Source organism: Phyllostomus discolor, chromosome 1 (assembly GCF_004126475.2).
Source record: "Phyllostomus discolor isolate MPI-MPIP mPhyDis1 chromosome 1, mPhyDis1.pri.v3, whole genome shotgun sequence".
Taxonomy (NCBI): Eukaryota; Metazoa; Chordata; class Mammalia; order Chiroptera; family Phyllostomidae; genus Phyllostomus; species Phyllostomus discolor.
Genome location: NC_040903.2, coordinates 198,446,809 through 198,458,864, shown reverse-complemented (window position 1 = coordinate 198,458,864; position 12,056 = coordinate 198,446,809). Strand labels below are relative to the sequence as shown.

At 54.0% G+C, this 12,056-nt stretch overlaps 1 protein-coding gene across 1 annotated transcript; it reads left to right on the top strand.

Annotated features, from left to right (window-relative positions):
- Positions 1 to 4,871: 4,871 nt before the first annotated feature.
- On the top strand, positions 4,872 to 8,078 carry IRF2BPL (interferon regulatory factor 2 binding protein like). Its single transcript, XM_028505693.2, has one exon. It carries the CDS (start codon positions 4,901 to 4,903, stop codon positions 7,256 to 7,258), a length of 2,358 nt encoding a protein of 785 aa, XP_028361494.1. The 5' UTR covers positions 4,872 to 4,900; the 3' UTR covers positions 7,259 to 8,078.
- Positions 8,079 to 12,056: the final 3,978 nt, after the last annotated feature.

Here is a 12,056-nt window from a genome sequence, read left to right as displayed (position 1 = left end):
TGCGTAACCCTACGCTCAGGACTAATACTTTTTATTTTTAATACCAGAATTAATCCTTTAGGAATCGGCAAACACTTCCGCCACGGAATCAGCCAGGAATCAGCCAGGAGTAAATGTGTAAATTACCATGCTGACTCGATTCCCTCACCCCCACAGCCTCAGGGGTTCCTGGCACGCTGGGATGGTGGCTCTTGGAGAGGCCAGAGGAGCGCCCAACCCAGACGTTTGTTTTCATCTACTTCGAGGTGGCTTTAGCGGGCCGAAGAACCGTGTCCTGCTTACGGCTGGGCTGAGTGTTACCAAAAAAGGGCTTTCTCTTGCTCCAGCGCTTGGCTACGCACGCGTTGCAGCGGGGGTGACGTGAGGTTCAGACCCGGCCTCCTCAAAGACCCAGCCAGCTGGCTTACAGGGATGCCAGGCCGAAGAGTCCCCCGCCCGACCCATCTCTGCCACAAACCGGCGGGGGCTGGAAGAAGAGAGAGATTGCAGGGAGCTTTGAAGTGAGTGGGTACACTGCGACCTTCTCACCCCTAACGCAGGGCTAGGGCTTCCGGAAAGACCAAGTGGAGAGATGACCTTGTGTTCCAGTTAAGAGTGGGGTTCTCAGATGGCAGGCTGGGGGGAGACAGCAACCGCAGAAAGGAACTTCAGGGAGGACTGCAAGCATTTCCCCTTTGCCCCAGTGCAGGCTGAGCCTGGCACTGCTGGTCTCCAGACCCCACCGCCAGATCTGTCCCTCTCGCTCTCCTCCTGGTGTCTTAGGTTGAGTCCCGCTGGTTCGGCCCTGTTCCTTCCCACTGTGAACGCAGTATTGTTATATGGGATTCTCCTTCAGGGAAAATCTATCTCCAAAACATCAATGTTCTGCCTCTCACAATCTGACACATCCCTAAACAGGGCCATCTCAGGCAAGCAGTTCAGACGAAATTTATCACCGTAAATGATGCCGATTGTTTGAGGGCAGGAAAGGTATCAAGAGAGCTATGCCTTTTAAATGAAAGAATTAGGAGACTGCAATGGAAGTTTGTTTAAATGCATGTTTATTTCTAACTCAGTGTGTCTGAAGACACCCAGCGTGTGTGTGTGTGTGTGTGTGTGTGTGTGTCTCCTTTGGTAACAGGGAAGACTGAGACAGACAAGGAGAGGGAGACATATGTGTGCGCATACCAAACATAACACTACGGCAGAATCCAACTTGCTTTTTCTCTAGAAGCCTGGCTAGAGTGTTGGGGCTAAGTTGCTAGTCCTCAGTATTTTTGGTTTAATAAAGGGATGGGCTGAATAAATATTAATGTAAAGAAACAGACAAATCGCCCTAGCCAAAGCGAAGAGCCGTGAGTTTGGGGCTGACAAGGTTGTCATTCCATTTCCCAGCCCTACGTTTTGACTCACTCCAGGGTAGCTCTGGTGCAGGGAGGGCTGAAGTCTGGAAGGGGTGAGGCAAGGTTCCTGGAGCGGCTCTTTACAGAGGAATGACTGCGCAGAGCCAGCCAGGCCAGGGAAAGTTTATTATTGTTGGGGAGTGCACAGTGAGCTCACTGTTTTGCAAAAACAGAAATCTGGCTGCTTTGAGATGAAAGAGGGGCTCCCTAGGGCTCTTCCTTTCCCCATTCTCCCTATCCTTAAAAACTCCCCTTCCTTTGCACCTAGGGCCCCAGAATGAGTGGGAGGTGAGGCTGGGGAGTGCTGGATGGGGGAATAGGCTCTGAAGGTCAACTGTCAAAATAAAAATAAATGCTTCTTGTTGCTCCAACTGCACATTGTTACAATTAGTAGTGATAGTAAGGTAATGCTCCTTACATCTTCTGCAATTTACAAAGTACTTTCACCTGTTAATAGCTATTATACTAACATTAGTATCAATACTGAAAACTTACAGCATCCTGCGAGACTGCATACTGTATGGTGTATTTATGTTACAGTCAGTGGCAGTGGCAGATCCACAACTTCTGTATATGGAAGGAAGTGGAACAATTCTGTTTGGAAGGGAAGACTGGGGGTTGTTTATGAAGGTGTATTTGCATAGTACTTTACAGGAGATTGTATGTAATAAAGAAGGGGGGGGCAGGCGCTAATGGAAATTTTGAGCACCGGAAACCACCTCTGAGAACCCAAGCTAGTTAAAGCCACCTCTCAGATCAGATTTACTGGATTCAGATCTCGGCTCCATCTCTAATGGACATGTGACCGTTGGCAAATTATTTAACCTCTTTACTTTCTCAGCCTGTAAAAAGAGTTAATAATAGAATCTACTTTGTTGATAATGATGAGGGTTTAGTGATGATGCAAATAAACTACCCACCAGTGTCTGGCTCACAGCAAGTCTCAGTGACTTACCTCCTATTGTGACAAGAAACTGAAATCTCAAACAGTTCTAATATGTTAGACGCTATTCTCCCATTTTGCAGATGTGAGGTTATGTGACGGTAAGTAACTAATTCAGGGTCACAAAGCCAGTACAGCAGGTCTTCCAATAAAGGCATTTTTTTCCAAGGTCATTTCTTTAAAAAAATTACTTATTTATAGAGAGGGGGAAGACAGAGTGAGAAATGTTGATGGGCTGCCTCTCCTACACGTCTGGACCAGGAGTGAACCCACAGCTCAGGCATGTGCCCTGACCAGGAATCGAACAGGTGGTGACCTTTCATTTTGCCATACAGGTCAGGGCTCAAGGTCATTTCTTTATAACGCTGATGTTGAGGAAATGCTGCAGGACCCTAACTCTTGTTTATAACAATCAGCTTATGGCGAAGAAATTGGTTTGCTTAAGGTCCTAGAACCTATTGACAATGTAAAGCAAGGACTTACTACATGTGATAGAGAGGAATTCCATCCTTGTCTGCCAGACTCCAGAACCTGATTTTCCATTATAGTACCTCCCTTTCTTCAGCCTTACCCAGGATTATCTTAATTTTCATGAGGGAAAAAAGCAAAACAAACAAAAAACCAGACCCAACACTTAGAAGAATCCTTTGAAGTGCCCCAACTAGAGCTACGGCCAACATTTCCGTTCTGCAATAAGCAATAATGATGAGCAGTGATACTGTCGTAGCAGAAGAGAAAGCATGCCCTTGCTCAGCCTTCTGAGCACTATGGAATTAAATCACAGCACCTGAAAAAGAACTTTGTAAATTGTGCTGTGGCTTACAAAGAGATATCAGTATTATTAAATGCTGCCCCCACCTTCTTTCATCAAACTCGGAAAAACCACTCACCTGTTTGGCCTCTCCAGCACCTCTCCCTCCCTGCCCCCAACTGCAGCTGTGCGCAGCCAGTTGACTGTTTTCCTTAAAGGCCTCCGGGTGCTCGTAGCTTCTTCAGACATTCAGCCAAAATTTTTAGACTGCGGCCGAGGCGCGGGGCGGGGGAGGGCGGGTAGCTCACCCTGAATCATTTAGCTCCATCATAGAAGCTCAGGTTTCTAGACCAGGGCACAAAAACAAATCGAAATGGCAGTTTCTGGAAGAATGGAAAACGGCTAATTTTGCAGGTGTTTCGGCATTAGTTGGTAGCAATGAATGTAACATCCGTTCTGGGGAGGGGGGAAAGGTTTGACTGAAGATGAAATAGGTAGGTAATACCCTATACGAAATTCACAGTGAAAATTTGATACAGGACATTTAAATTCACTGCCCGGGGTTGGGGTGGGAAGCGGGATCGGAAACGAGCTTGTGGTTTTTAAATGCCTTTTTATTTGGGAAAGCCGGGCGGGGAAAGGAAAGGTCATCATCTGTTTAATTTCCACCCCCAACCCTGGACTTCCAGCATTAGCTCGCCGGGCCTCAGCTGTCGTACACACACGGGAAAGGGGGAGGGGAAGGTGGAGGCACAGAGGAGGGGCCGACTGGGAGGAATCTGGGCGTTGTGCCGCGCATGCGCCTTTGCCGAGCAACAAGTGGGCTCCACAGAGGAAGTGTAAAGGGGCGGGGAGGGCGGGGGGGAGAACTGGTGCAGAGCATGGTGGTGACGTCAGCGCTCCGCCCGGGCGGCATCCCGCGCGGCCAAGCCCGGGACAGCGCGAGCCGCAGCGCGAGCTGGAGCGCCGAGACGCGCCTCCGGAACGTAGAGTAACAATCACAACCCCACATTCCGGGCGAGTGCAAGCGGGAAGGGATGCGACCCGGGCCCAGGCGCCGCGCGAGCGCCCTGCAGCCAACGTGAGCGCCGCCAGCCGCAACGGCCCGGGCGCCGGCCTGGCCTGGGGGCGGCGGGAGCCTGCGTGCGAGCGCTCCTCTCCTCTGATCTCGTGCGTCCTGGAAGCTGTGGCCGTGCAAATTCAGCCGCCGCCAGCGGAACAGCCGACGCTGCGGAGGGGAGAAGCTCCTTGGCAATCACCCCCTCCCTACCCCGGCCCTCCAGGGAATCAGCGACTTCAGCAAGATTGGACCCGGGCACCGGGTGGCACTGAACCCTCTAGCCCTCGCTCCAGGCAGCCTGGCGGGGAGAGGACGCATCTCGTAGGGGGACCCTCAGGGGAGAGGAAGACACAGCCCCTTTCAAGCTTCCACCCACCAGCCACTACGGGGAGGGGGCCAAGAGAGCTAACGGCAACCGGCACTGGGCACCCTCGCCCCCTCCCCTCGGGCCTGGAGCTTCCAGCCCCGGTCCGCGGCACCAGGAAGAAGGCGCTTGAGCTCCCCTCCCGACGAAACAGCCGCAGTAGGAGGTGGGGGTGAGGAGAGGGCTGAATTCGTCCGCCGCCCGGGCGGTGGAGCCCCAGAGGAGAGGCGCTGCGCCGGCGGTGGAGAGTCGCGCTCCCTTCAGCCCCTGGGGCAGAACTTTCTCGCCCCCCCTCCCTCCCCCGCAGCTGGACTCTCTCCCCAGGCGGCCAGTCCTCCCGCAGGCGAAGGCGCTGCGGAGAGAGACCGGGCGGGGGCCTACTTTCCCCCGGGTTGGCATCATGTCGGCGGCGCAGGTGTCCTCGTCCCGGAGACAATCTTGCTACCTGTGCGACCTGCCCCGAATGCCCTGGGCCATGATCTGGGACTTCTCGGAACCCGTATGCCGCGGTTGCGTAAACTACGAGGGCGCCGATCGCATCGAGTTCGTGATCGAGACCGCGCGTCAGCTGAAGCGGGCGCATGGATGCTTCCAGGACGGCCGCTCCCCGGGGCCGCCGCCGCCCGTTGGGGTCAAGACAGTGGCCCTGTCAGCTAAGGAGGCGGCGGCGGCGGCAGCGGCCGCAGCCGCGGCTGCCGCGCAGCAGCAGCAGCAACAGCAGCAGCAGCCACAGGCACAGCAACAGCAGCTCAACCACGTTGATGGTTCCAGCAAGCCTGCGGTGCTGGCGGCCCCGTCCGGCCTGGAGCGCTACGGCCTGAGTGCCGCTGCCGCTGCTGCCGCTGCCGCCGCCGTGGAACAGCGCAGCCGCTTCGAGTACCCGCCGCCACCGGTGAGCCTGGGAAGCAGCAGCCACGCCGCCCGGCTGCCCAACGGCCTGGGGGGCCCCAACGGCTTCCCCAAGCCGGCACCAGAGGAGGGTCCCCCGGAGCTGAATCGCCAGAGCCCCAACTCATCTTCAGCGGCATCAGCGTCAGTGGCGTCTCGGCGCGGGACGCACGGTGGGCTAGTGACGGGGTTGCCTAACCCGGGGGGTGGAGGAGGCCCCCAGCTTACTGTGCCCCCCAACCTGCTGCCGCAGACGCTGCTTAACGGTCCCGCCAGCGCCGCCGTGCTGCCCCCACCGCCACCGCATGGCCTCGGCAGCCGTGGGCCCCCAACGCCCGCGCCCCCAGGGGCTCCTGGGGGCCCCGCTTGTCTCGGGGGCACACCGGGCGTATCTGCGGCATCTTCCTCCGCGTCGTCGTCTTCGACCTCGTCGTCAGTTGCTGAGGTGGGCGTGGGTGCTGGTGGCAAAAGGCCTGGCTCCGTGTCAAGCACGGACCAGGAACGCGAATTGAAGGAGAAGCAGCGTAACGCCGAGGCCTTGGCGGAGCTGAGCGAAAGCCTGCGCAACCGCGCGGAGGAGTGGGCCAACAAGCCCAAGATGGTCCGCGACACTCTGCTCACCCTAGCTGGCTGCACGCCCTACGAGGTGCGCTTCAAGAAGGACCACTCGCTGTTGGGCCGAGTCTTCGCCTTTGACGCTGTCTCCAAGCCTGGCATGGACTACGAGTTGAAGTTGTTCATTGAGTACCCCACGGGCTCAGGCAACGTGTACTCCAGCGCATCTGGGGTGGCTAAGCAGATGTACCAGGACTGTATGAAGGACTTCGGCCGGGGTCTATCCTCGGGCTTTAAGTATCTGGAGTACGAGAAGAAACACGGCTCCGGGGACTGGCGCCTACTTGGAGACCTGCTCCCCGAGGCCGTGCGCTTCTTTAAGGAGGGCGTGCCCGGAGCCGACATGCTGCCCCAGCCCTACCTGGATGCCAGCTGCCCCATGCTGCCCACGGCGCTGGTGAGTCTAAGCCGCGCCCCCAGTGCACCCCCCGGGACCGCGGCCCTGCCGCCTGCCGCCCCCTCTGGCCGGGGCGCAGCCGCCAGCCTGCGCAAGAGGAAGGCATCTCCTGAGCCTCCAGACTCCGCCGAGGGCACTCTGAAGTTGGGCGAGGAGCAGCAGAGGCAGCAGTGGATAGCGAACCAGAGCGAGGCACTAAAGCTCACCATGTCGGCCGGGGGTTTTGCAGCGCCAGGCCATGCGGCTGGGGGTCCGCCCCCGCCACCTCCACCCCTGGGACCCCATTCCAACCGGACCACCCCGCCGGAGTCAGCCCCTCAGAACGGTCCGTCCCCCATGGCCGCCCTCATGTCGGTGGCAGACACTCTGGGCACGGCGCACTCGCCCAAGGATGGCAGTTCCGTTCACTCGACCACTGCGTCCGCGCGGCGCAACAGCAGCAGCCCAGTGTCGCCGGCCTCTGTGCCCGGGCAGCGCCGCTTGGCCTCGCGGAACGGGGACCTAAATTTGCAGGTGGCGCCCCCACCACCTAGCACCCACCCGGGCATGGACCAAGTGCACCCCCAAAACATTCCGGATTCCCCAATGGCCAACAGCGGGCCCCTCTGCTGTACCATTTGCCACGAACGTTTGGAGGACACACATTTCGTTCAGTGCCCATCCGTCCCCAGCCACAAATTCTGCTTCCCTTGCTCAAGAGAGAGTATCAAGGCTCAGGGGGCCACCGGCGAGGTGTACTGCCCCAGCGGAGAGAAATGCCCCCTGGTTGGGTCGAATGTACCTTGGGCCTTCATGCAGGGTGAAATCGCGACGATCTTAGCTGGGGATGTTAAAGTGAAAAAGGAGAGAGACCCTTGAACCACAAGACAGCCATCTCCTTTCATCCAGACCAGCTCCTCTCCGATCCAGAGGGCCCCTCCCCCATTTACATCGACCCCCCTTCCCTCACCCCCAAGATGTAGAATTGTGAATATAACAAAACTGCAAAAAGTTAGTCTTATGTATAGACATTATTTTCGTCGTATGTTTCTATATTTTGAAACTAAGGTATGTAACTTCTTCATTTGAAGGATAAGCTGGTTTGTGTTAAGCAGTACAATATTGGTTGGGTCATTTGCATCATATTTGTTAGCATTTATTTGGTGGCAGAGTGTTTGCCTAGGTACAGAATTAATAGCCCTTGGCAACACTGCTGCTGGTGTGTATTTTTGTAAATGTTATGCACTCTCTGAAAGGAAAGAAACACACAAAAGAAAATGACTCTTTTTTTTTTTGCCAAGGCCAGTGTTGCTGCCTAAAAAAATGATGCTATAAAATGGTGACAAGCTTCTTTCTAAACAGCCCCAAGTGTTGAAGTCTTCACTTTGTTTTGTTTTGTTTTTCTGTTCTGTTTGCAAAATGGTAAAGGGGATGTTGGGGGTGGGGCGGGGTGTTTTTCGTTGCAAGTTTGTGAGGGAAGATGTTTGGGTTTGTTTCCACGGACCTGAATGTGGCGGACCTTCACGTGTTGTTTGGTTTTTGCTTTATTGATGCACGGATGCTTTTGAACAGTAGAGCGAAACGCTAGACATGGAGAACCTGCTCTGTTTGTCCTTTATACATTTCTGTAGTTAACAGAACACTGTAATGTGCCTTGGAGCTTAGTAACTTGTAATAAATTCAATTGATATTAATTCTGCCCCGAGTCAGCAAGTGTGTTTTTCTCGGGGTAGGCCGCAGCTCCAACACCAGGATACTCCCCACCTCCAGCTGGAACTCGGATGCCGGTGCCTTGGAAAGCCCTCAGGAGTGGCATCTGCAGAAGGCCCTGTGCTGCCTGGCTGCCCTCCCCGCTCAGTACCAGGCTATTTACATTCACCTCGAGGGCAGGGACAGTTGCTGACTAAGGGAGTTCTGTTTACTCTTCAGCATCTCTATTTTCTTCTGGCTGTGTGGGTGCCCCAGCTGCAAATGGCAGTCAGGAATGCTTTTTTTTTTTTGTGCCTTGCCTTGTGGCCACGAGTATATATACTGACACCCAGTGCAGCTCTGACATGTGCAAGGGGTGGGGTGGGGGAGCCTAGGATGCTTTGCCTCTGGCCTATCACTGTATTCCCACATTTAAAGCAAAAAGCCACCGAGCAGAGAGGCGTGGGGGAGGCAGCAGAGGTGTGGACAACTGGAAAGCAAATGCATGAACTGCTACGCCAGGAGAGTTCCCAGCGGCTTCCAGCTGATGCATTGGAAAAGCGGTTTCACCTCATTTATTACACGTTTCTCTTTCCTCCCTTTTCAATAAGTATTCCTAAAGGCGGGGCGCTTGGCTAGTCAGAAGAAAGTTGTGGGGAGGGGGGGAAAGAGAAAAAACCCCAAGCCCCGTTTCTGAGCAAAGGTCACTTAGGACATCGAATCAAACCCATTCCCGTGGTGAAGAAATGAATTCTTATCTAATCAACTTTCTGGTGGCATCTGTGAGGTGTAGAGGGTGGGGGAGGAGTCTGGGCAACAGGAATGTCCTTAGAGCTCTGAGCCCCCTTGGTGGAGTCTGGACTGGAGCTCCCCCAGAGCTGGGGGTAGGCAAAGGACCCTGGTGCGAACCTTGTACGTTCCTGGGAGGCAAATAGGACAAGAGTAAAAGAACCTGCGATCCTGTCTGGAATTCGTTCCTGGCCACACCTTGTTCCTACTTGGAGCAAGGTGGGCCCCGGGCAGTTCCCACCAAGAAATAAGCAAATAAGGGAAGAGACAGAGACGGTGACCCTGCTCACCCCACTCCCATAAGAGAGGGAGCAGGAGGGTAGGGAGGTGTATGGGCACAGGCACGTTTGGGGTGGGGGGGGAGAACAAATCACGGGTTTGCTAGCTCAGAACACCGCTGGTGTGGTGTGGAGGTTGGGTTGGTGTTGGGACTTGCTGTTAATAACACCCTTTTAGTTTCTGTTCCTGCTTTGCCACCACCATCATTGAAGTAGTGGAAACCATGACTGCGTGTGTATGTGTGTGTGTGTGTGTGTGTGTGGTGTATTGTGTGTGTGCCGGGGGTGTGGATAAATGGCAGTTCATGGATCTGCTGCAGCCTCTTAGCCTGCAGCCTCTCACTCCTGGTGTATGGGAGGCGCCTGTCTCACCTCTTTAAGAATCTCCCCACATATAAATAGATATTCGTGTCAGCTTCCTGCAAATGTGTCCTTGCATTTTCATCTGCTGCCAAGTGTTGTATTGGTGCTTATGAGTCATGAAACCTATTTTCATCCCCAGGGGTAATTAACTTGGGGGTGATAATGCATAGCAGACTGTAGGAAGAGTTAATTCTAAAACCCATCCTTGCCTGGCTACCAATCACGCATTTCACTTAAAGGTCTGGGTTGGCTTTTCTCATAAGCTCATTAATAAAAACCAAGCAATGCTTTGCCTGGAAGATCCTCTAAGGTGCTCCCAACCCCCACTCCCAATGCGCACACTCTTGGTAAAGCTCAGCAGCCTGAGAATAAAGATAGAGTGTCACGGGTGTAATTGAGCCACCGTTGGAGGAAGGAGCGGTGGGCACAGCCGCAGCATGGAACGGTGCACGTGAACCTCAGTGTGTGGATTACCTGTCCGGGTGAGGACACTGAGCATTGTTGGGTGGCTCCAAATGGGAGCAACCCTGCTGTCTGTCCCTGTGTGCTCATCTGCTCCTCTTGGCCGGCCACTGTCTCCTCATTGCTAAGGCAGCACCTCCCAGAACTTTTTGTATTACAAGACCTTTGATTAGTGCACAGAGGTAGGAAGGGGGCCTGTCATCGGGAGCCGAGAACAGTGTAGCTTGCCCCTCTTCCTGGTTCTGGGTGCATTCTAAGCAGTGGCTACAATAATGAGGCACCAGGCAAAGGCAGCCTGTGGGTTTCACTGAGGAAACCTGCCTTGATGAGACCTGGAGGAGAGGAGGAAGGGAGTGGGAGGGAGAGCGGAGGTTGGGGTGGAACTCGGGCTGGAAGTGAATTATAATGGTGCAGTTAATTAAAGTTTACCATAGCCAGGGGCCATCTGTTCATGGCTTCACTCCCTCCTCCTTTTTCGGAACCATGTGACCTTTCTCTTTGCTCTGGCCAATTCGGCGGCTAGTCTGGTTGCCTTAACCAGCCTCGCTCTGATCCCTCAGCTGGATTCCTCCTTCCCTGAAGCCTTCCACACTGCAGACCTAGGAAGCTTGTTCCTCTTCTGTCCCCGGGGGTTCCTGCGGTTCTGAGAGATGCGGACAGAGGTCTCCGGGTGAGCGTGGGCTTCCTTCCTCGCCCGTTCACTGTGATCATCCGCCTCCTCCGTTTTCCATCCTTCTCGCTCCCTTTCGCCTGAGAGCCCAAGTGGCCAACATTTGAAAACCCGTATTGTATTTATTTGTATGCGTTGTTTGAACAGCTAACCCAAGCTGGAAGTTTCTTTAGGGTTGTGTGTGGGGGAGGAGGGAGGCAGGGAGAGAGTGAAGGAGATTGTAAGAGAATAGGTTGGATTGGGGTAATTTTTTTTAACTTGATCTCTGAAGACCGCACGCACCATAGGAGATCCAAAACGTCAAGCCCAGCGTTGCCCTGTGGACCTGCCCGGCTCACGGGGGCAGGCAAGCCTGCGCTATTAGATGCAAGGTTCGCGCGTGTCCAGCCCAGGCTGTTGTGTGTGAGTACCAGAGTTCCCTTTGCCTTCTCTCACCCTTTATCGAGCTAAGGAACCTGGAACTGAGAACGACTCTTCAGGGCGTCTAGCGAAAAGCTTTCTAAACCTTTCTCAGGTTAGGGACACCTTGGAAAACTCTGGTAGAAACTACGGGTCCTTTCCCAGAAAGTACAGGTACTCCCACACACACGGATTTGCATACATTTTCTGTTCTTTTTAATACAAATATTGTGTGCTTATTTTTGAATAGATAATACATTCCTTTTGTTCAAAGTTCAAAAGACGTAAGGAGGAATACAGCACAACTGAGTTCTCCTTTCTGCAGCTGGGCCTCTCTGCCGCTCAGCTCCTCCCTGGGATGCAGCCGGCGCTGCCCGATTCACAACGGGTCTGCACCCATCTACAGCCCATCCATGGACCTCGAGGCTACAAGTTAGGTCTGTCCATCCACCTCATAGCCATGAGGGCCCCTGGGGAACAGAGAGGTGAGGTAACTTGCCTAGGGTCACACAGCAGCAGAGACTGGGCTGGATCCCTATCGGGGAACAGTTCTAATAGACATTTTTTAAAACCTTAAGGACACGCGGCTTAACTACAGCTGTGTTTGAGAAGGGGTGGTGCTGAGGTGGGCGAAAGGAGAAGGAGTGCTCGGTGGACTGCGGATCAATGTTTCACCAGCCCTCGGAGGACTGGGAACAAGCATTTGCCCCTTGGTCTCTTGCAGCCAGACCATTTGGGAGAGAGGGTGTTCAGAGAAGTTTCTAGGTTTTTGACTGTACATGTCAGGTGGGCCTGAACTAGTAGAATCTTGCTGCAACCTTTGAGCTATGGACCTTCATACCACTTTTCCCTTTGCTGACTGGATACTTCCGAAGGTTTTTTGTTTTTGTTTTGTTTTTGTTTAAATTTTATTTATTTATTTTTAGAGAGAGGGGAAGAGAGGGAGAAAGAAAGGGAGAGAAACATTGATGTGAGAGAGAAACATTGATCAGCTGCCTCTCGTGCGTGCCCTGACCAGGAACTGAAC